At 38.4% G+C, this 25582-nt stretch overlaps 1 protein-coding gene across 1 annotated transcript in view; it reads left to right on the top strand.

Moving 5' to 3' along the window:
* LOC107669681 (utrophin-like) overlaps window positions 1-25582 on the top strand; it is a 252156-nt gene that overhangs the window by 151230 nt on the left and 75344 nt on the right. Inside the window, exons 55-61 of the mRNA XM_016462031.1 lie at window positions 1249-1421; window positions 4427-4583; window positions 14765-14894; window positions 21332-21600; window positions 22367-22513; window positions 23619-23697; window positions 25243-25303. Coding sequence (XP_016317517.1) covers window positions 1249-1421; window positions 4427-4583; window positions 14765-14894; window positions 21332-21600; window positions 22367-22513; window positions 23619-23697; window positions 25243-25303 — 1016 coding nt within the window. The remainder of the gene's footprint in view (window positions 1-1248; window positions 1422-4426; window positions 4584-14764; window positions 14895-21331; window positions 21601-22366; window positions 22514-23618; window positions 23698-25242; window positions 25304-25582) is intronic.

The following is a 25582-nucleotide window of genomic DNA, read 5'->3' as shown; positions in this document are numbered from 1 at the left end:
TTGGGGGGGGGGGGGGGGCAATAGGGATTTCGCCTAGGGCGTCAAATTGGCTAGAAACGGCCCTGTCCACAAGAACTGTTGCTCACTTTGTGTCCGTCAGACAGTGCAAGTAGTCAGTTCTTGTGTCTTTCTCAGTGAATTCTATTGGGGCCTTCAATGTAATATTTGCATAATACTTTATTTAATCTCTATGCTTTCTGATGCGTGTTTCAACAGCATACAGTTAGTGCTGTTGTGTATATTCATTGGTATTCTGGTGTATATTGTTTAAAGGGCTGACACAGAGAGAGAGAGAGTTTGTGAAGTAGCAGAGAGCACTTTGCTAATGAACTGGAAAAGACCCAAACCTCCTCCTACTGTCCTCTACATGTCTCAATCTGTCAAATTCCAATTCAAACCAGCTTTATTAGCATGTATTTCCAAAGAAATGGACATTTTTTTAAATAAATAAATGCATAAATAAAATAGTCTGTCAGTGTATTCTGTCAGAAAGAAGCACACAGGAACCACACGATGTTGATGTATTATAAATATCCAGAGTGACATTAGATAGAAAATCCTGACAGAAAATCCTGCAGTGTGCTGTGGTGTTGTGCATTTCACTAGTAAACTTTGAAGGCAGTTTGATATTACAATTTGGTGTTAAACATGATGCAGGTTGTGATAAATTGTGTTTTCATCATAGGTGTGATAGGTATGATATAAATTGTGGTGCTGTGTTATATAAGGAATGAAAACCGAAAGCAATAATCTACTGAAACTAAATAAACCTTAAAAAAACATAATAATGTAGCCACCATAAAACTAAAACTAAACTGAAAATAGTGACTTAAAAATATATATATTCATCATAAAAATAACTAAAGCTTTACAGAAACTTTAAACAAATTATATATATAAAAAAATGAGATTTTCATAACTAATAATTATGTTGGATGCTGTCAGAGGTATAAATGACTAGATTGTGTGCTTCATGAGTGCTTTCACATGTAGTGAGATTAATCATCAGTTCAGTTGCTGTGTGTGTGTGTGTGTGTGTGTGTGTGTGTGTGTGTGTGTGGAGAGGTTCAGTATCAGACTGACAGCTTTAATTGTGTGCTTTCCTCAGCGGAGGTGTGGAAACGTCTCTGTTTGTCTTTGTTGATTTATTTATCTTTCCTTATAATGAATCCACATAATGAAGGTGGCAACAGTGCAATTAAAGCAGTCTCTCTCTCTCTCTCTCTCTCTCTCTTTCTCTGTGTGTAGGACATCCAGGCGGAGATTGAGGCACATAATGATGTCTTCAGGAGTGTGGACGGGAATAAGATGAAGATGGTGAAGGCTCTGGGGAGCTCAGAGGAAGCAGTTTTCCTCCAACAGAGACTGGATGACATGAACCAGCGCTGGAACGACCTGAAGGCCAAATCAGCCAATATACGGTCAGTCACACACACACACACATAAACCTCAAGTTCAAGTGCTCACACATTAATGGTAAGAGCCACTCGTAAGGACAGATGGAGCCGTGTTTCAATTCTATTGTCGATCTGAGTGTGTGTGTGTGTGTGTGTGTACCATTTAAAATGGTAAAATGGACCAACAAGAGAGTGTGACTGTGTGTGAGAGAGAGGAAAACAGTGTAATTGTGTTCTAATCTAATTAGGCACTAATTAGTGAACACGTGTAATTACAAGTCTTGCTGATACATCCATTTACACACACACACCAGGGCTTGACACTTCTTTTTTCTAAGTTAAAAAAATGAGTGCATTAAAAAAACTTTAGGGGTGCAATTAAAATGTATAATGTGTTTCCCTTTAATAAAAGGACACAAGGAGACATTTACAAGTAAAATGATTTAATTTATTAGAATACAAAAAGTACTTAGTTATATATATTTCTGCTTCAAACTGTATTTAATAATTATGTAATTATTTAGGTGCCTACTTTAAGCTAAAACCTGCACAATGCAGGTCTTTTAATTTTAAACAAGAAGAGAGAGAGAGTTTGTGAAGTAGCAGAGAGCACTTTGCTAATGAACTGGAAAAGACCCAAACCTCCTCCTACTGTCCTCTACATGTCTCAATCTGTCAAATTCCAATTCAAACCAGCTTTATTAGCATGTATTTCCAAAGAAATGGACATTTTTTTAAATAAATAAATGCATAAATAAAATAGTCTGTCAGTGTATTCTGTCAGAAAGAAGCACACAGGAACCACACGATGTTGATGTATTATAAATATCCAGAGTGACATTAGATAGAAAATCCTGACAGAAAATCCTGCAGTGTGCTGTGGTGTTGTGCATTTCACTAGTAAACTTTGAAGGCAGTTTGATATTACAATTTGGTGTTAAACATGATGCAGGTTGTGATAAATTGTGTTTTCATCATAGGTGTGATAGGTATGATATAAATTGTGGTGCTGTGTTATATAAGGAATGAAAACCGAAAGCAATAATCTACTGAAACTAAATAAACCTTAAAAAAACATAATAATGTAGCCACCATAAAACTAAAACTAAACTGAAAATAGTGACTTAAAAATATATATATTCATCATAAAAATAACTAAAGCTTTACAGAAACTTTAAACAAATTATATATATAAAAAAATGAGATTTTCATAACTAATAATTATGTTGGATGCTGTCAGAGGTATAAATGACTAGATTGTGTGCTTCATGAGTGCTTTCACATGTAGTGAGATTAATCATCAGTTCAGTTGCTGTGTGTGTGTGTGTGTGTGTGTGTGTGTGTGTGTGTGTGTGGAGAGGTTCAGTATCAGACTGACAGCTTTAATTGTGTGCTTTCCTCAGCGGAGGTGTGGAAACGTCTCTGTTTGTCTTTGTTGATTTATTTATCTTTCCTTATAATGAATCCACATAATGAAGGTGGCAACAGTGCAATTAAAGCAGTCTCTCTCTCTCTCTCTCTCTCTCTCTTTCTCTGTGTGTAGGACATCCAGGCGGAGATTGAGGCACATAATGATGTCTTCAGGAGTGTGGACGGGAATAAGATGAAGATGGTGAAGGCTCTGGGGAGCTCAGAGGAAGCAGTTTTCCTCCAACAGAGACTGGATGACATGAACCAGCGCTGGAACGACCTGAAGGCCAAATCAGCCAATATACGGTCAGTCACACACACACACACATAAACCTCAAGTTCAAGTGCTCACACATTAATGGTAAGAGCCACTCGTAAGGACAGATGGAGCCGTGTTTCAATTCTATTGTCGATCTGAGTGTGTGTGTGTGTGTGTGTGTACCATTTAAAATGGTAAAATGGACCAACAAGAGAGTGTGACTGTGTGTGAGAGAGAGGAAAACAGTGTAATTGTGTTCTAATCTAATTAGGCACTAATTAGTGAACACGTGTAATTACAAGTCTTGCTGATACATCCATTTACACACACACACCAGGGCTTGACACTTCTTTTTTCTAAGTTAAAAAAATGAGTGCATTAAAAAAACTTTAGGGGTGCAATTAAAATGTATAATGTGTTTCCCTTTAATAAAAGGACACAAGGAGACATTTACAAGTAAAATGATTTAATTTATTAGAATACAAAAAGTACTTAGTTATATATATTTCTGCTTCAAACTGTATTTAATAATTATGTAATTATTTATAGGCCTACTTTAAATTGTATAAACTATATTGGCATGGTCTGTTTATTACAGTTATACATATATCTGTGTAATTATAAATATATTGGGACTCTTATTTTGAAATGTCTGTGCTTTACTAATGCTGGCTGCTCATTGAAACAGATGAGGGAGATCAAATATGCACTTTTACAACCATCTACAACATTTTACAATATAAACACCATAAAGTAAACAATGTCATAATACATCAACTGTAGATCATAAGCAATCTGTTGGCTAAAATGTGAACTGCTCTGAAAGCGTGAGCTTGGAGAATGCACAACAGTGCCGGGTTTTTACTATGAAATGTGCAGCGCTTATATTTATCTCATGAAATCATAGCCTTTTGAAGTTTAATAATCACATTAGGTTGTATGGAGAATCCCGTTTTTCCTTCGCCAAATTTAACACCTCTTAAAATGATCAAGACGTTTGTTACACCATGTAAGATATTTAAGGCTTTTATGACATTACATTGTATAATGTTTTTTTTATTCACACAGATCCCCCTAATTGCATGTTACAGTTCTCGCACATATATTTTTAATCACATATGTGAGTAAAATGCTTGCACTGTTAACCCTTGTGCACACGCACGCACGCACGCACACACACACACACACACACACAACAAGTTTCACCTGTTGCACTCATTCTGTTCAGAGAAAGACTGTTGGAACTGTTGTGTTCAACCACGTGTTTGTGGGAGAATCCTGATGCATTCTAAATGTAACATCTTCATTAGTGCCAAGATTTGTACGATTTTTTTGAATGCATGTGTAATTGTGTGTGCAGGGCTCATCTGGAGGCCAGTGCTGAGCGCTGGAACCGTCTTCTGTCAGTCCTGGAGGAACTGAGCTGCTGGATCTGTGTGAAGGATGAGGAACTGAACAAACAGATGCCCATCGGAGGAGACGTGCTCACAGTGCTGCAGCAGCAGACCCACTGCACGGTGAGAGCCAGTCTCATCGCTGTCTACCCTCATCGCAGCTACTGTCTCGAATTCAGCTCATACTGTCCCGTCCCTCTCTTCTCATCGCAACTCCGTCATATCAGTGTTGTAGCGTTCTCTCTCATATATCCCTCTTCTCATTGTCTCTTCTCCTCTCTCATCTCGTTCTTCTCAGGCTGTGTCATCTCGTCTCGTCTCATTATGTACCTTGAAACACTCAGCCTTATCAGCTGAGGAAACACAATTAAAAGGGGAATTGTTGTAAATACTCGAATGTTGTGTGTAAAGCATGAAGACATTAAAGCAGTGGATAAACAAACATATGTATCAACCCTCTACACACACATTGGCAATAGAATCACCATTGGCTCGTACATTTTATAGTTTACCCACCAGACTAATATATATATATATATATATATGTGTGTGTGTGTGTGTGTGTGTGCAAAGACATCTTGGCCTGTCTCATCTTGTCTCTTTTCCTCTTTATTGTCCTGTTTCCTCTCTCTCCTCTACAGTCATATTGTCTCACCTGCGTCTTCTCTGGTCTCATCCCGTCTCATTTTGTCTCTCTTGACTCTCCTTTCCATCCTATCATCTTCAACACATTTTTCCCCTCTCCGTTCTCCAGCCTTTCATTGTCTCATCAGATTCTCCTGCTGGGAATATTGTAGTGTTTATGCTGCTCAGCTAAATGATCATATTGGGCCGTTATATTCTGATCATGTGTCGTACAGTGTACAGTGTCACTGAAATAACAAATGACCCACATGTGTCATTAACTGTCTGTGAGATAATGACAGTAATCAAGCTTATAGCAGGCCTGAGCTGAACAATCAGAGCGTTTACACTCTCACCTTTCCCTGAAATCGTTTTAAATCAGTGTTTGACTGACCCGAGATCACATATGATGTCTTGAAATGTTTACATACAGAGATGCATCTCATAATTAAGAGCTGTTTAAGGAGATTTCTGTTTGAAGCTTTCGATCAGTACAGACATGTTTTTCTGGTTTCTTTCTGCTGTATGATGCAGGAATACCTACAATACCAGACAAAACCACTGCAGGGATTATGGGAAGGTGTGACAGTTTGGTTATGCTCTCGATCTATCTTTCTCTCTTTCTCAGACAGTTTGACTAATGATTCTCTGGAGCCAAGAGAAAGATTGCCCCCCATTTGGACGTTCTCTCTCTCTCTCTCGCCACCTCATATTTTTCTTGGGCTCTTATAATAGATTGTCTTTGAGCTGGCTGCCCTGGTAAGAGCTTTAGCAGCGTGGGTATAAAACGCCAAGCCTTTTGAACACGTCACGGCTGATTAGTGTGCCGTGCCAACCGGGCAACCAGGATAGAGCGCCCCAGAACTCGAGATGGAAGTGAAAATGAATAATTTGTGTGAGGTCTGAGAGACTTGTCTGTCTGAAAACTTCCACTGATAAAGACAATGAGCCAGTTAAAGAGACGCAGAGTGACCTTTATTCCAAGATTAATTGAGTGTAATGAGGCCATTAAATGAAATGGAAACGGTGATTTTTAAAATACATGTTTTTTTTTTACTTTTAATATTCAATGAAATAATGTATATAAGCGTTAATTGCATTGTACCATCTCAAGCTAAATGAATATATTTTATTTAATATATAAATAAGCATAATATACTGGGATACAATTATGCCTTTAAAAAGGTAACAAGGTTGACAGTAACAGGGTTGACACTTTCACAGTTTAATATGACATTTAAGGCTTGAAACTACAAGGAGCTTAATAGAAAGATAATCTGAAGTTTTCAAGTATCAGTTGTTTATGAAACAAAATCATGGTAACACGGTTGACATTCAGCTCATCTCTTTATGAGAAACCAAAAAATATCAGATAACGTGATTAAAAAACGGAAGCATTCTTGAAGAGTTTCATTTCCTCAAAAACTGATTAGGTTAATATATTGCATTTTTATTTTATATTATTATTTGTTTTTTATTTATTTTTTATCCTGCATTACCAAAATGATAACAGGGTTGGCATACTTCTCTCGGGACACAAATGTATTTAAATATATAATTATTTATTTACTTATCTATTTTTTTTTTCATCTAAAATCTTTATATTTATGTAACACTTTAGTTTAGGGACATATTCTCACTATTAACTAGCTGCTTATTAGCATCACAAGCATATTGGCTGTTTATTAGTGCTTATAAAGCACATATTAATGCCTTATTCTGCATGACCTTATTTTAGATCCCTTAATCTGACCCCATACCTAAACTTAACACAACTACCTTACTAACTATTAATAAGCAGCAAATTATGATTTTAAAGCAAATGTCATAATAGTGAAAATTGGTCCTCAAACCAATGTGTGACTATGTACAGTGTTTGTGTATACACACACACACACACACACACACACACGATGGTCACAGATAGCACCCGTTTTGTAAAATTACCTATTAAATAAATATACTTCAAAATGTGTCTGTTAGAGAATTATCCCTTAACAGTTATCCTCTCAGCTGGTGTACAACACAGTTCATGGATATTGAGTGTGTCTCTGCGTGTGGCGGGTGTCTATTAGCATATTCATGTATGTCATTTTTCCACACAGCGTTCATTTGATTATTGGCGATAAAGTGTAAAGAGTACTTGAGGACAGTATCCTTATGTCTCAGTAATAGTGTTTATTAATCATACATCTACTTATCCAATAGAAGAGCCTTCTTTATTGCTGCTGTAAAGTCCTGAGAGTGGGAAAGTGTGTGGTATTCTCAGTTTTACTGATAAAGGTGTAATGCTGATAAAGCTTCTGACCGTTACAAGGACAAATGATTTATGTAATATCAGACACTATATTTATCATCATTTCAATAGGATAGTTCAAACAAAAAGGAAAATTGTCATCATTTGACCATATATCATTTAAAACTTGTATGTTTTTCCATGGGACATAAAAGAAATGTAGCCAGATGTCCGCACTGCTCTTTTCCATACAGTGGTCAGAAAGGACAGAAAAGCACTGTAAATGTATCATAAAACTAGTCCATAAATCCTCTGAAGCTATAAAAGAGTTTAATGTGAAGAACAGACTGAAATGTATATGCACATAGTTTCTAATTTTTCTTATGTGAGCACTATCATGCTGCATTAATCTCATCACTGTAAGGTTTTTTTTTTTAGTCCAGGCACCCAGAAAAGAAATAATGACCTTAAAAAGCTGGAAACTGTCTTTGCACTGATTGCTGTTACTCTGCCGGACTCAGCTCTGTTCAATAACGGTGACGTCTGTGTGATTTATTCTGATCATTTGGGTTGTGAATCCTCGAAGAGTTGAATACGAGACTGAATAAAGCCGCCGAGGCCTAGACATTTAGTCCTCGGTCATAAAGGAGTGTCGTCTTTATCCATTCTTCCAAAGAGTGTTCCAGGTTCAACTCAATTTCAGCTGTGCTGTTTGCTATCACAGAAAATGTATTTAACTATAGCTAGAATAAATGTTCAAATTCACATAGTGGTAACACTTTAGTTTAGGGACCAATTCTCACTATTAACTACTTGCTTATTAGCATGCATATTTGCTGCATATTTGCTACTAGCATATTAGTTCTTATAAAGCACATATTAATGTCTTATTCTGCATGAGCATATTTTAGATCCCTTAATCCTACAACTACCTTAATAACTATTAATAAGCAGCAAATTAGGAGTTTATTGAGGAAAAAGTCATAGTTAATAGTTAATGAGAATTGGTCCCCATTAAAAGTGTTATCATGAGATTAATGTTATAGAATAGCTCATCTAATCTGAAATGGCTGCTAATGTTGTCTGTACAGTTTCTGCATTTATAATGCTGCAAAAAAAATTCAGTTTCAAATAAATGCTGTTCTTTTGAACATTTCATTAATCAGATTAAAAAAAAAAAAAAAACTGAAATGTTTCTTGAGCAGCAAATCAGCATATTAGAATGATTTCTGAAGATCATGTGACACTGAAGACTGGAGTAATGATGCTGAAAATACAGCTCTGATCACAGAAATAAATTACATGAAAATATATTAACATTGAAAAATAAGTATTTTAAATTGTAGTAATAATAAAAACATTTAAAAATCACAGACCCCAAACACTCTGTGGTATCTGTGGTGTCGTGGAGAACCTGTAACATCAATGGTATTTTTCATTTTTTTTATATAGTGTAGTCTATATCTGTATGTGTCATGTCCATGTCAAGTCAAGTCACCTTTATTTGTATAGCGCTTTATACAGTACTGGTTGTGTCAAAGCAGCTTTACAGAGTCAAACAGGAAAATAGTTTGTGAAGCAAGTAAACCCAGAAACATTGTTATCATGATATGTGCAAGGACACCATAAAGTGACTTGCTTGTATAGAAAAATTATTTCTCATCATTCTCTCTGGCAGCACAAGACCAATAATATACAGAAAAAGTGTCACACACCTAATACTCATCTGTGGGCTTTTATTTATTTTTGCTGCAGCGCTAAACGCTTTCTGCTTTGTGCAAAAAAGAACAACAAAATTGCTTAACCCTTTCACGCATGGTGTCCACTACAGTGGACAGATGTTTGGAAACCATTTTGAACCATTTAGGTTGTAGCACCATGTCCCAACCACCAGGTGTTGAACCCCCAAAGTGCTGTCTACAATTCCATTTAAATATTGTCTTTGTGTCTATTTTTTGTTTTGAGATATTGCATCATATATTCAAAAAGGTGACGGGAAGAGGAGTTAAGTGTTAAATCCACAACAAATAAATAGGATGTCAGAAATACTTTTATCCAGATTTTAACAATATTTTTCTTGTACATTTTCTTTCTTTGACAGAAAATATATCTGTCCACTATTGGGCCTATATATATATTCAGCCTTATTTTGAATGTTTTATCAAAATTATGATATAATTTACACTTGAACAGTTTTATTAAACAGCAATATTAAATAGTCTTCAGATTTGATCGTTTATTTCAATGCTTACAGTCTATATTTATTTATTAGGTCATAGGTCAGAGGCATAAACGAGGACAGGGAAGTGTGTGCATGATTGCGTTCGTGTGTGTGTGTGTGTGTGTGTGTGTATTTGTGCTCAAGTATGATAATGATTGTTTTAAATAAAAGTTGGCCATTTTTAAATTAATAAATTGAGTTTCGAGACATAGAATGTGATGTTTTTCAAATGTCCTTTCTATTGTTGTTATTTAATGCTCCAAGACTTCCAAAGAAAAAGCCACATCTGTCAAAAATGAGATAGGGATATTGAGTGAATGCTTTCTGCACATAGTATACGATCATCAAATACTTCAACTTCAAACCAGCTAAATCCCAGCCTCAGCCCATTCAGAAGTACAGTACTTAGATAGAAACCCATGCATAATAGCCTAGGTGTCTGATAAAGAGGTTAATTTGGATGAAAAACGTCAGACAGACTTCTTAAGCCTTCTTATGTGTATTCATACCATTTGCACTTAGTAAATGTTTTAAAACCATTTTTTTTTTCAGACCAAACAATGAGTTCTATTGAATCACTTTTTATACCATTGTTGCATGGTTTCCACTGCAGTGGCTAGATAAGTAACTCCCTCAAAATCAAATATATTGAAAAAAAAAAGTTATTGACATGATTTTTCACTTGTTTAAAAGTAAAAACAAACATTAAAAATATTACTTTGTGATTTAATAATTCATGCATGAAATAATTCACAGTGTAAAACTTCCAGTATGAATTTATATGAACTTCTCACAAGACTTGAAATGTAGTTCCACCTGAAAATAACTTCAAATAACATATTTTTGCACAAATGATTTCATTTAAATGCTTTAACAAAACTGCAAGCTTTTCAGTCTTCAATCTTAGACGTCCACTGTATGTGCTTTACTGTAAAGACACATTTTCTGTTTGTTTTCCTCGAAACAAGTTACACAGTTCTTTTCTGCTGTAATCAACAGCATGCCACGGATGCCTAACTGTCCTGAACCTGCACCAGTCTGACTTATACACGATGTCTGTTCAGTTCAATTAAAACGTGAGAGTGACATCATTCTGAACTGATGAAAGCAGCGCGGAGGTAATTATTGTTGCTGTGCGTTGCTATAAGTGGCACTTTGGCACCACTCCAGCATCTTCGACCTGAGCTTCAGGCTGTCAAGGGCAAAAGGCTGCTACAGCTGACAGACAGTACAGTCTCTCCACATCCATCCTCCCCAAAAACTAGCCTCGAGGGTGTTTTGGCTGGAGCTGAGCCATTAGAGTGCTTGTTTGGGAGTCTTTTAAAGGTGTTCCGGATGTGTGGAGCGGTTTGCCATTTCATGGTTTTCAATGGCCTTTCACTCCAGGCACAGAGGTTATTCATTATGTGCCATTTAGGACTGTGAATGTGCATGCTTTTGTGTTTGGCTGTTTGTGTCTGTCAGAAGTGTTTTAAGAGCTCAGGGAGAGCACTTATGATAGTTTGCTGCTTTTTGGCTTTAAAAGTGGAAACAGTAATCATCTTCGTGAAAGAGAGAGATGGAAGAGATATCTGATTTTTGCCACTGATGGTGAAGGTTGTTTACTAAAGCATGTTTCAGCTACAAGAGGCATCTTAAAGGGATAGTTCACCCCAAAATAAAAATGGTCATGATTATTCACCCTCATGTCGTTCCAAACCCATAAGAATTCCATTCATCTTCAAAACCCAAACGGAGACATTTTTCATGAAACCTGAAATAGTTCTGTTCCTTTAATGAAAGTCCAAAACTTTCAAACTTTAAAAAAGTTCATGAAGACATCATAAACGTAATCCATATGAATCGAGCCGTTTAGTCTTCTGAAGACACACTATCACTTTGTTGGAGCTATTTAGCATATATTTGTGAATATATCAATTGTGTGCTTTATTTGATGTCATATTTTATTATAAATAAGATTATTTAGTTGGAAGAGGACTTTTATTTTGTGATTGATAGAGCTAAGATGGAGGCAAGACCATATATATGATGGTTGGAAAATCAACCGCATCCATCGGATTATCTTTTTAAAAAATGTTATTAACTTTTTCTTAATCTGAAAAGTTCTCGTTTTCTTATTTTTGAATGAGTTGAAAGTGATTAAACCAAATGCAGTGGCACATGGGCAAAACATTACTACACCCTCTTTATGATAAACAGAAATACTTTAGACGTAATAAAAATGTATATGCATAGATCACATCAAATATGCTATATGGAAGCTCAAACATCCTTAATGTGCAAGAACCGACCTCACTGGCTCCTGCATGTCAAGCAAGTACAGTTGACCTTCTGTTAATATATGCATGTTGATCACTGTTTATACGCCATCAGTGTTTATGTGAATCTGCTGGATTCATATGGATTACTTTTACAATGTTTTTATTAACTTTTTAATGCGTCAATGGACTTTCAGTGGAGGGACAGAAATATCTTTCATTAGGTTTCATTAAAAAAATCTTCACTTGTGTTTCGAAGCTGAACCCAAGTCTTATGGAAATGACATGAAGGTGAGAATGACAGAATTTCCATTTTTGGGTGAACTAAGCCTTTAATGAAACTGTATATTTAGGCTGGTTAAGGTTATACAGTTTAAACCATGGTATTTATTTTTGTGACTATCAGTGGTCAAGTCAAAAGAAGAAGAAGAAAAAAGCAAACATTAGTAAAAAGCAAAGCGTGGTTTATCCCAAACTACTCAGGATGAGGAAGAACTTAAGGACTGTTGCAAAGCAGAGATGTGTACAGTTGTTGAGGTGAGTCACAATTTGTCAGATTAAAAGGGTGTTTACACAACACCGTTTTCAGCAAAAAACAGAAAACCTTTTTGCATTTTGGCCATTAATTTACATGACAACAGTGTTTTTGAAATTGGGTTTTAAAGTGCAAGTTTTTGAGAACTATACCATAATCGTCTCTATGTACACTACAAAAAAGCGAATTTGTGAAAATGATTGACGTCGTGCACATGCGTATTATGTGTTCAGTCATCGCCATCTACTGGCCTGGCATGCATAATACTGCACTTTTAGTAGTTTCAGTGGATCCGTGTGAATAGGAATTGTTTTAAAGGTGGGGTAAGCGATTTCTGGTAACCAGTGTTGACATTTGAAATCACCAAAACAAACATGCCCCTATTTTGATTACTCCGCCCCATACATACGTACGCAACCCAGGCAATGATTAGTTCTGTGAAACAAAGCAAAACCAATGTTACACCGTGTCTACACCGGACGCGAGTGGCGCAGCGCGACAAAATACTATAGAACTCATTATAATCAGTGATGCGGTCTACACCATGGATATATATATACATATCTATGGTCTACACTGGATGCGGCACGACACGACACGACAAATCCCCGACAGAAAACTTCTGCATTCTATTCATGACGTATTGACACAAATTTCAAATGATTTTCAACGGTCCGCTTTGTCGCGTCCAGTGTACTAGACAGACTTTAGCTGTTGCGGTGCAGACACGGTGTTACTCGCCTATCGAGAAGAAACAAAGCAACCTCGGCGTCCGATCGCAGGCCTTCCGCTCCTTGAGTTCTCTCCAGCGCTGGAAAGCTGATCCCATATTTACATGGGTCCTACTTCTTGCCTTATTGCCTTAAGCCTACTTTTGTTCCGCAGACGTTTTCCTCTTTTGTTTTTTATCCGCCATCTCTATCTTTCTGTCGCTCGGCTCAGCTAATGTCCGTCCTATGCACTGAAAGCTCTCTCCTCCACATCACGAGTAGACACGCCCCTTATTGCTGATTGGCTACAAGTTTGTTTTGCGATTCGGCCCTTAAAAATGTATCTTTTGCTATTCGGCCCGAATCAGTTTTCTAAAGCGTTTTTGAAAAATCGCTTACCCCACCTTTAAATGTGTTTTCTAATTTGAGTACAGTTGTTGTAGTATAAACAGACCCTAATAAGCAATCCAATTGCTGTGCAATCACAGCTATGTGTATATTGGATATTTAATGCTGTTAGGACCACTGCCATAGCTAAAACACACAAAAATGTAGGTGATATTCACTAGTTTACATCCTTATCCCAGTAGTCTTCAGAGTAGTAAAGCAGTGCAGTCTATCCATTGCCGTGTATCATCCAGCGAGCTGCACACACACACACACGCTCATATATGAGGTTCTTCTTTGACCTTATATGTGTCTCTTTCTTCATCTTACTCTAATCTTCATGATTTTTTTAATATCGGTCCTTAACATCTCCGTAATGCTGTTTAATGGACCGCTCCTCTTCCTCTCTGTCCTCATCACGGGCCTCTAATGTGCGGCTGGTGCTCGCTAGGTTTACTGTAGCAGGATGTAATTAAAAGGCTTATCACTTCCTCCGGCTCTGTTTAACGACCGTTTCAGAAGTGTGGAGGGTGCCGTGACCCTGCTCTCCAGTCGAGCCTGAGGGGCCCAACTATCAGAGGAATGGTAATCCAGTTTTCCTCTCCGCTGAGATTTGGCTGTTCATTTAATTGTGTGTGTGTGTGTGTCTGACTGTGCAGAAGTCCTGTGCTGCCTGAAGGCAGGAATTAGTTTTGTAAGAGTTAGAGAACGGCTATTAGTTTGGCTAATTTGCGTGTGACCCTGCGGAAATGCCTCGTTTGACCTCGGAGATTGTGTTTGCAATTGCACTTCAATGTCCGTTTTATATGTGCACCCTATCAGTCCTTCACTGCCCTCATTCTCACCTTTTCTTGATCTCTTTGTTTTTCATTTTGCTCTCACTGATCTCCTGCTCACACACAAGCACACACACACTCTTGGATGGAGTGCTGGCTTACATAAACAATGAACGCATACTGTCAGAAAATGACGGACTGTGTCTGATTAAAAGAATGAAATTCATGAAAAGAAATCCAAAAGTAGTCTGGCAAAACTGTTGTTAATTCTATCCATCCGTCCGTCCGTCCATCCATCTGTATCTCTCTCTGTCTGTCTGTCGGTCTATCTATCCATCCATCCATCCATTTCTGTTTTTTTATTTGTCAGTTTCTCTATCTAGTCCATCCATCTATTTATCTTTTTATTTCTCTCTGTTAATTGGTCGACTGTTTTCTTAACGATAATTGTTTTTCCCCACCCATTTTTTTTCTTATTTCTGCTGATTTCTTTAATTAAGCTCTGTTAATGACTGATTGACAGGATGTGATGTGATGTTAACTGATTGTGTTTTCAGGCTCTGAGGGCGGAGCTTAAGGAGCGTGAGCATTTAGTTCTCAGCACATTGGATCAGGCACGCATGTTTCTGGCCGACCAGCCGATCGAAGGACCCGAAGAGCCACGCAAGAACCTACAACCCAAAACCGGTGAGAGCTTATTATTTCTTCATCCTACCATCCTCCCATATGTTTAATGAAAATAAAAGTAGAGAGGAAAGGGAAGAAATGCGTAAGTCTTGTCAAGTCACATGCTTTATGAAGCAAGGAGAGAGAAACCTTTACAGTAAACATTCTGCACTTAAAAACCCCTCTGCAGAAACTTAAGACCAGTATGAGAACATTATACACACACACACACATCATCCAGACCAGCGGAGTTTATTTTGACACTCTCTGAGGGATGCTCTTTGATGTAAGTGACTCTCTGATAAGTCGGACACCTCCTGTCAACACACTCTTAACTGCAGTATCTGATGTCTGGAAAGTTCCACGGCTCTCTGGACACTTCCGCTGGGACCCGCTTGAAAAGCTAATTTAGGACGAACGTCAGACATCACTTATCAGATAGAAAGAGAGCTGCTTGTGAAGTGTGTGTATGTGCGTAGGCATGCGCAGGCGTTTAGGAGGAGTGTGCGAATGCCCAGTGAAACCGGGTTAATTGGCAGATCAGAGACTGCTGGATATTTCCACTTTTCAGAGTCCTGAAGCTCAGTGTTTTCTGTCTTTCAGAAAACACCAAAGTCATCTAGAGCTGAAAGTGTTCACTAAGGCAAGCAGAACTATTACTGCTGCCTGTACTGAGGCTTAGTGATTGAAACAAACATTAAACTCTTTTTTTTTTACTTTTCTGTGTAACTCGTCCTGAACTGTTACGTCCTGAGCTACAGACATGAAGGACATCTCAAATCATGTGGCCGCTTGAGGAGAGGTGTGCTGTAACCTGTATTAGAGATTTAGATTTGACTTTCCTAACTCTGTGCAACACAAAGATGTTGTGTCTGACAACATTATCAAATTAGGCTAAATATTTAAACAGACTGGGCTATGACAAAAAGTGCAATTTTAGACGAAATAAGGTACAGTTAAAGCAGCACTATGTAACTTTTTCTGTTCAAAATTTGCTAAATGTATATAATGAGCGAGTACATCATGAATTCATCTTCCAAACCTTGTTTTTGTCTTATTCCGAATCACTACAGTACACTTATAATAAGTACTTATATTTGGACTATTGTAGCCTGGTCAGGTCGTCACCGCTGCGGAGTAACACATACCTGCGTGAATCGCCATAGACATAAACTTAGAGAAGTAGCTCCGGTTGGAATGTTCTTCCGCGGGATGTGTGCAGTTCTGTTTATTAACCGCTAGAGCGCCAAAAGTTACATAGTGCTGCTTTAATTCAGCATTTTTTCACTTCTTTGTTAATGAGGCGATGTTAATGTTTTTCCACTTTCCTTTGTGATTAATCATCATAAATCATAGCGAGCTGTTATGGAAGCCCATTTAATTTAAAAAAATTACTTTTTATATCACAGTTATGACTTTTTTCTCAGAATTGCGAGATATAAACTCGCAATTGCATGTTATAGACAGAATTGTGTGATATAACCATGTAATTCTGAGAAATAAAGTCAGAACTGTGAGATATAAACTCGGAATTGTAAGAAAATAGTCTTTTTTTTTTCACAGAATTGGACTTTATAAAACGCAATTTATATCTCACAGTTCCGAGAAAAGAAGTCAGAATAGCGAGATGTAAATTCGCAATTGCGAGAAAAAAAGTCAGAAATGTGAGAAAAATTCACAATTACCTTGTTTTATTTTTGTATTAAGTGGTGGAAAAGGGCTTCCATAATCTATGTTATTTAATTGTGTTGTTATTATTATTATTATTATTATATAGTAGTGATATAATATTAATAATATTATATAATAAAATATTTTATATTATATTTTTGCATTCATATTATTTATATTAATCTTATATTGTATATTAATTAATATATTTAAAAGCCCTGAAATAAACATGCAGAAAACATGTAGAACTTGACAGTAAATCAAGGAATTTTGAAGGTGCAGATTCAGTGTGACTCGGCTTATATGCTTATTTAATATTCTTACCACAACTTTGCACTTTCACATTTTTTCCTATTGAAGTCAGCTGGGTTCAGCAGGGCAGTGTTTTCTGATCTATCTCCACATGCCTCACTTTGAACACCTAGAGCAATCTCACATGCCTCCATTGAGTCCTTGAGTGATCTTTGTGCTTCCATGTTCTCTTATCCCTGCGATCAAAGTGCAGAGCTCAGCTATCTGAACCGATAACCAGCTCACGCGCTCTGCCGCCCCGCGCAAACACACAGCGGGAGCAGCTTACCCAGATAAAATCATACACCACTAATGTTCACGCAAATGCATGTTTTCCAAATTGAACTGCATGTTTTCCAAATTGAACTATATGTTTTAAAATGCAAAGCAATCGGTTCCAGTGTTCGTCATCAAACAAGCATAAACAAGCCACTGCCACACCGTCACTTTCATTTCCATTCAACCCCTGGATCTTAATTGAATTTCAAACCTTTCCAGAAACGCTTGAACGCATTTGAATTGTAAATTGATTCTCGCACGGCTGAAACAGAAATATAAAGATGAAAGATAGAGGTGAGCATTTGCCGAATGAAGAAATCAGTCCTGCCATTTGTGACGGTGACGTTAGCTAAAGTGTCTTCTCACGTCCTCAGAAAGCCTGGAAGCTGAATGAAAGAGCAGCTGTTAATGCTGTAGCCCTGCCTGTAGACATGCCCTAGGCACTTTCTAAATTGCCCAAACATCTGCCTCCTGTCATCTGTAAACCTTTCTCTATTTAGCTCATTAGTTGAGTGGACTCATTAGTAAACACTTTCTTAGGTGACCGTGCACCGATCATGTTCTCTAAACACGGTCAGTTGCAATGTGGAAAACTTGAAAAGTCAAGTTGTGGTCGTATTGATAAATGTGAGACTGTTTGTATCAGTCTATTCTGAAACCTAGCAAGCATCCCATCGGCAACATTTAAGGAATCCTACAGTAGGTGTATCCCAAACGCGAAGGGTGTTCCAGACAGTATGTGGCAATTTTATACTGTCTTCTAACTGATATGATAAGATTCAATCAACAAGCAGTTTGTCTGGATATGAGATGCGATGAAATCAATCAAAATTACAGCCAATCAGACGAGTGTGTAGGCAGACTCTTTGCAAGAGCACTGCTGTCTCACACTCACGGCAAATGGATGAATACACATCAGATTAATGAATGACACCACTTTAACATGATCAAAAGCGACTGATACAGTATGTCATGGAACACACAAGTTATTGTATCCTTTAAATTCAAAGCAAACTCATTTATTTCCAAAATCTGAGGTAAATTATCCATTATGGCCGTTAAATCAGAGGTATAAAGTATTTGAGTAAATGTAATTAGTTACTGTACATGAGTATGTTTTTGGCTGCTTTGTAGTTTTACTGAGTATCAAAAATTGAAGAAACTTTTACTCACTACTTGACATTTTTGAATAAGTATGTGTATTGTGTACACCAGTAGATTTTGCATGACACCTTACTGCTTCTGTAGCAGTTTATTTTTGATACAAAAGAAATGATATTGCCATCTACAGGGCATTGAAGGTACAATGTCTCAATCACCCAAACTTGTCAACAAGGCAACTTTTACGCAAATGCAAGTGCAGTGGCAGGTAGTTGTGAATCGCAGGTGTTTCATATATGAGAGGCGGACATGGCTGAGACCTTTTTGAAGGTTGTTTGTTTGTAGACGTTTAAGGGGCTATTGTGTCGACCTTAATTTATTGCAGTTTTGAAGTTTTATTTTTTTATTTTAGAAAATAAATGTGATTGCTCTCCTCACAATTTTTACAAGCCTGTTTCAACTGCACTGATTGGAGAGTTTTTGAAGCTGTTGCCAATGATCTGGATGAGCTCACAGATTCTGTAGCATCATACGTTTCTGTGAGAATATGTGCATTCCTACCAGGACTCATTTAACATACAATAACGACAAACCATGGTTCACAGCAAAACTCAGGAAGCTTCGTCAGGCCAAAGAGGATGCCTTCAGGAGTGGGGACAGGGTCTTGTATAATCAGGCCAGAAACACACTGAATAAGGAGATTAGAGTAGCTAAGAGGAGCTACGCTAAAAAGCTGGAAAACCAGTTTTCAGCCAACGACCCTGCTTCAGTGTGGAAAGGTCTTAAAGACATCACAAACTACAAGACAACATTCCCCAACACTGAGGCGAATTAACAACTTGCTGAAGACCTGAATAAGTTTTATTGTAGATTTGAAACTCCCGGTCTCACACCCCACACCCGCCCTGACTCTCTACACAGCCATCAACACCTCCAGCAACCCCCCTCTCCCCCACTCCTGCATTTCAGATCAGTGAAGATGATGTGCGTCAGGTCTTCAGGAAGCAGAAGAGAAAAAAGCACCAGGCCCAGGTGGTGTTTCATCAGCCTGTCTGAAATCCTGTGCTGACCAGCTGGCCCACATCTTTTCACAGATCTTCAACAGATCACTGGAGCTGTGCAAAGTCCCTGCCTGCTTCGAACACTCCACCATCATCCCCATCCCAAAGAAACCCAAAATCACAGGACTTAATGACTACAGACCTGTTGCTTTAACGTCTGTGGTTATGAAGTCTTTTGAAAGACTGGTGTTGGCTTATCTGAAGGACATCACAGGACCCTTGCTGTACCCCCTGCAGTTTGCTTACCAAGCAAACAGGTCTGTGGATGATGCAGTCAACATGGGACTGCACTACATCCTGCAACATCTGGACAAATCAGGGACTTATGCAAGGATCCTGTTCGTGGACTTAAAGCAGATAGACAACAGCTAGTGAGAATTGGTAAATTCACATCCAACACCCGCATCATCAGCACTGGTGCCCCTCAGGGATGTGTGCTCTCCCCACTGCTCTTTTCCCTCTACACAAACGACTGCACCTCTAAAGACACCTCTGTCAAGCTCCTGAAGTTTGCAGACGACACCACACTCATCGGCCTCCTCCAGGATGGTGACGAGTCTGCTTACAGACAGGAGGTTAAAGAGCTGGCTGTCTGGTGCAGTCTCAACAACTTGGAGCTCAACACGCTCAAAACAGTGGAGATGATCGTGGACTTCAGGAGGAACCCCCCTGCACTCCCCCCACTCACCATCATGGACAGCACTGTGACTGCAGTGGAGTCATTCAGGTTCCTGGACACCACCATCTCTCAGGACCTGAAGTGGGACAATCACATTGATTCCATTGTGAAAAAGGCCCAGCAGAAGTTGTACTTCCTTCACCAGATGAGGAAGTTCAACCTGTCACAGGAGCTGCGCACACAGTTCTGCTCGGCCATCATTGAATCCATCCTCTGCACTTCTATAACAGTCTGGTTCAGCTCAGCTGCCAAATCAGACCTTAGAAGATTGCAACGGATAATCCAAACAGCTGAGCAAATCACTGGCACAACCCTCCCCACTTTCCAAAAACTGCACTCATCCAGAGTGAGTAAAAGAGCTGGTAAAATCATTCTGGACCCCTCACATCCAGCACATTCCCTCTTTGAACTGTTGCCGTCTGGCCGGCACTACAGAGCACTGAGCACCAAAACAGCCAGACATAGGAAAAGTGTCTTCCCTCAGGCCATCTACCTCATGAACAGTTAAATGTTCTCGTCACTGTGCAATAAAAAATGTGCAATACCCAACTATCTGTACTTATATTTATTATACGTATGCTAGTGACTTATACATCTTACATCTACCCACATTCCCTTGCATAATTTGTCTATAGCACATCTGTACATACAATATACTGTTTATTGTCTCTTGTCTATTGTGTATTGTTTTTACATATTTATTTTTACACACTTATTTTTATTTTTTGTTATCTGTGTCTTGTCACTTGTCAACCTGTCTGTGTACTGAAAGCTTCTGTCACCAAGAAAAATTCCTTGTGTGTGTGTGTGTAACCACACTTGGCAATAAAGCTCTTTCTGAGTCTCTTGTTTTTCACTGAAAATTATCTTAGGGGTTGAGGACTAGTGCATCTTTGAGCCTACATGCAGTATGAGTAAAACACTTACTGTTTAAATGGTGGTTTGTAATTTGTAATGGAATGGAATGGAACTTGTAATGGTCGTTTTCGCTGTAAGATATCTGTACTTTTACTCAATCAGGCTGAGACCAGATTGTTCAGACAATTTTAGACTGTCTGAAATTTTTTATGTGGATCCAAATGCAATTGCCATCTTTTGAAATGGTTTTATGCATAAACTAACCAAACTAAAGGAGAAAACATGGCAGGTTCTGAAAGAAATCCAGGGAAAGTGAGCCAGGTGTGATAAAGCCCGTAGTTTGTGTGTTTTTGTGCTCAGACATGACATCACAGAACTAGAAACCATCCCAATAATAGAATGCCTTGTTGCCTGCTGAATTTACCTTTTATTACAAAAGCTTCCAAAATGAACTTAATTGAGGTCAACTGAAGTGAAGACGTGACTTAAATGGAGTTTGCGTCTGTGGTTTTTCATAGAGCTGAGCCCAGAGGAGAAGGCCCAGCGGGTGGCTAAAGCGATCCGTAAGCAGACTGCAGAGGTGGGCGAGCGCTGGGAGAGGCTCATGGGACACGCGGGCACCTGGCAAGAGCAGGTGGACAGAGCACTAGATAAACTCCAGGATCTCCAGAGCTCCATGGACCAACTGGACCTGCGTCTAGCCCAGGCCGAGGAGCTCAAAGCTGGATGGCAACCCGTGGGAGACCTTCTCATAGATTCCCTACAGGATCACATTGAGAAAGCAACGGTGAGCCTAAAACTGGTCTTATTCACGAATGTTGCCATTATTACATCTAAAAAATATAATTCTGTCATCATTTATCATATTTAGGAGCTACTCCTAAATTCACTGTATTTAGGAGCTACTCCTAAATATAATGTAGAAACTTTCAATTTGATTTGTATTGTGAAAAGCACTATACAAATAAACGTGAATTGAATTGAATTGAATTGAATTTACTCACCTCCATTTAATTCTAAACCTGTATGACTTACTTTCTTCTGTGGCGCATAAAATAAGATGTTCATTAGGATGCTTTTCAATACCAGGAAATAGTGGTTGTCAAGCTTCAAAAATGACAAAAACGCACCCTAAAAGATAATAAAATTGTGTTGTGTTTGGAGTATGACAGACTCTGGTAATTTTTTATTTCCAGTGTATGGACAAGAGCTATGTGAACATCCAGTCTAACATCTCCTCCTTAACTCATTCCACAGTAGAAATATAATCCTTTGGGTTTTGAAGAACACAAGGGAGGGTAAATAGTGACAGAATTTCCATTTTTGTGTGAACTATTCCTTTAAGGATTATTCTAGTTAATCATTTTCCTGCCTGAAGCTATTTTTATAGTTTTATCCCACGATGACGCTGTTACACCTCTCACACATGGTACTGTATGAGTCATTGCCAAGCGCTCCGGCTGATGATTTGTTTAAGTTTGTGTTTGGGCGATATGCAGAGATAAAGGCTGTAATGTGATTTATTTCTGTGTGTGTGTGTGTGTGTGTTTCAGGTGTTCTGTGATGAGATCGCGCCTCTGAAACAGGATGTCCGGGCTGTGAATGATCTGGCAGGTCAGCTGACCCCACTGGACGTCCAGCTGTCCTCCACCACCAACCGCCAGTTAGACAACCTCAACATGCGCTGGAAACTACTGCAGGTCCTTTCCTGTTATTTGCCTTTCCCTTTTCCTTTATTCCCTATTACTTTTTTCCCTTTTCCCTGTTGTTTTTCTGTTCCCTTTTGCTGTCCTCCACCTTCCTCTTCTTGTTCCTTTCATGCAGGTGCTCTGCATATTCCTTTTCTTTTTAATTTCCTTCCTTTTTCATTTCCCATTTCCTTTCCTTTTTCCATTCCTTTCATTTTTCCTTTCCTTTCTTTTTTCCTTTCCTTTCCTTTTTCCATTCCTTTCCTTTTTCCTTTCCTTTCCTTTCCTTTCCTTTTTCCTTTCCTTCCATTCCTTTCCTTTTTCCTTTCCTTTCTTTCCTTTCCCTTTTGCATCCCTTTCCTTTCCTTTCCTTTCCTTTTTCCTTTCCTTTCTTTCCTTTCCCTTTTGCATCCCTTTCCTTTTTCCTTTCCTTTCCTTTCCTTTCCTTTCCTTTCTCCTTTCCTTTTTCCTTTCCTTTCTTTCCTTTTTCCATTCCTTTCCTTTTTCCTTTCCTTTCCTTTCCTTTCCTTTCCCTTTTGCATCCCTTTCCTTTTTCCTTTCCTTTCTTTTCCTTTCCTTTCCTTTTTCCTTTCCTTTTTCCTTTCCTTTCTTTCCTTTTTCCATTCCTTTCCTTTTTCCTTTCCTTTCCTTTCCTTTCCTTTCTTTCCTTTCCTTTTTCCATTCCTTTCCTTTTTCCTTCCCCTCCCTTCCCTTTCCTTTTTCATTTTATTTCCTTTCCTGCCCTGCCCTGTCTTTCTTTTGTTTATTTGTTTTCTTTCTTTTCGTTTCCTTCTCTTTTGTGTTCTTTTTCCTAAGGAATGATTCTAATAAATGTCATTAGTGCAGTCTGTGTGTGTAAGAGTGCATGTGCTTCTCAAATGTTTTGTGCGTGTGTGTTTATGTGTGAGCTTTGATGAGACTGTATCTGTTTTCCTCGGGATCTGTTTAGCACACTCAGTGCAGAAAGACCATGTCTGAGTGTGTCTGTTCATCACTGTCTGTCATGTGCTGAGATTTGTGCCCTGCTGTGACTGTGTGGATGCATTTTTCATATTGTCATATTCCATTTAGCAGCCAACCTAACTTTCTGTCTCTTGCTGTCTCTGTCTCTCTCCAGGCGGCTGTAGAGGACAGGTCGAAGCTCTTACAGGAAGCACACAGGGATTTTGGACCTTCCTCTCAACACTTCTTATCCAGTGAGTCACTAACCCACTTTAAAACAGTACAAAACACATGAATAAATTCACACTATGATGTCAGCTTTATTTCACTGGTCTCCAGCGCAGCCTAAAGAGCGAGTCGATTACTTTTACTACCCCTCCTGAAAAGTCCAGCTTAGACTAGCATCAATTTCCAATGGTTAGTGCTAGTTTGGAGCTGGTCTAGTTGGTGGACCAACACAGTTCACCAGCAGCTAGTGAAGTTGGTTGACAAGTAAAGTCTTGCTGGTTGAACTAGTTAAGAAGTCAAGTGGGAAGCACGCCCATATTTAAAACATAACATACTTCACACTTTGCTGGTTACACATCTTTTCAGATGCTTATACATATGCTTACACATATACTACTGCTGTATATGATTAGAGATTTGATCAAACTTGGAACCAAGGGTATTAAAGTGCAAAGCTTATCAACATAATTGACATGATACTTCAAATCATGCAGTTTGTTGAACAAATGTCTGATGTTGCTTTACTAAGAGACTTGCATCTTACTTACATCTTTCTTTTTTCTTTTTTGTCAACATTTTTCAGTTGTTACTCTACTTTTGTTTTAATATTCAACGTTCATACAATATTCACAGATATAACAGCTTGTGTAGAGTGTTAATAGAAGCAGTGTTGTATTCACAGAGGTTTGCCGATTCATTCTTAATGAGGGGACAAAAATAATTAGATTTTAATTGGCACAAGTTTAAATTTGCAGACAAACAATAGCTCTCAGCCATGAAAAATGACGCAGCCACTGTCAGATAGTGTAGAAAATCAGACACCGCAGCACACACAGATACACTTTAACACTGCTTTTGTGTTTACTAATTCAGAGGTTAATTGTCCACTGTGTTCTCTGTCAAGAGCAGTCATTAACACACACACACACACACACACACTCGTTTTATTTTATCAGTTTTAATGTTTCCTTTATTGGCAATGAAAATGTGCCAGTTACGTTGAATGAAATAACAAGATGTAACAATAACAGTGCATGAAACAAAATATTCTCTCATACCCCATACCTACTTTTGTCATTTTTTTTTGCTTTTTCCTTCACGAAATGTTGACAGCAAATGAGGTCAAGGTTTTTTCTTTTCTCCTTTGAACCTTGTTACCTTCCTTCCTTCCTTTCCCATCCATGCTTGTGCCAGAAGTAACTCTGCAGTTTGAGGCTTCGATCCATAGAGTTCAGTGTATTGTGTAATGCTGACATGAGACACGTGAAAAGCTCTTTACTTAAGACCATCACTCAGAACTTTTGAGTTCTTTGAAGTTGTAACATCCTGAATCCCATGGCATGCGCTGTGAAAGCAGTGTTTCATACAGTAAGTTCTGCTGAGAGTGCAGTTGTGTGATATATATATCCAGTGTGAACCTCAGGAACGATACTTCAGTGTCTGGAGAAATTAAAAGCGCGCTAATCCGCTGATATGAGAGTGATGTTTTTAATTAATGCTTCATTTACCAACAGCATCGTGATCAGACCCCTGATCTCCACTCTAATCAATCTTTAATTATGTGTCCGCAGCTTCGGTGCAGTTGCCCTGGCAGAGAGCAGTGTCCCAGAATAAAGTGCCCTACTACATCAAGTAAGTGCTCCCTCAGACATAGCCACACATCTGTTTCCATGTGGACTGATCTCTTTAAGGGCGCTTTCACTTTAGAGCTTGTTGGAGCAGAACTGAGGCGTTTTGACACCAGCGTTCGTCTCGTTCGGTTAGTGTGAAATCCGTTTTCTGGATTTAGAAACACAAAAGCGAACCACACCAGAATTTGGCTGAAATGGTGACTGAACACCATTGCAAATTACTTTTGACATTAACATAGTTTGGACAAACTTTTGGAAGTAAATTGCATTGTAAAATATA

The sequence above is a fragment of the Sinocyclocheilus anshuiensis genome, unplaced genomic scaffold, assembly GCF_001515605.1.
Source record: "Sinocyclocheilus anshuiensis isolate Anshui unplaced genomic scaffold, SAMN03320099.WGS_v1.1 scaffold416, whole genome shotgun sequence".
In the NCBI taxonomy this organism is placed as follows: domain Eukaryota; kingdom Metazoa; phylum Chordata; class Actinopteri; order Cypriniformes; family Cyprinidae; genus Sinocyclocheilus; species Sinocyclocheilus anshuiensis.
This window is presented reverse-complemented; position numbering and strand designations above follow the sequence as displayed.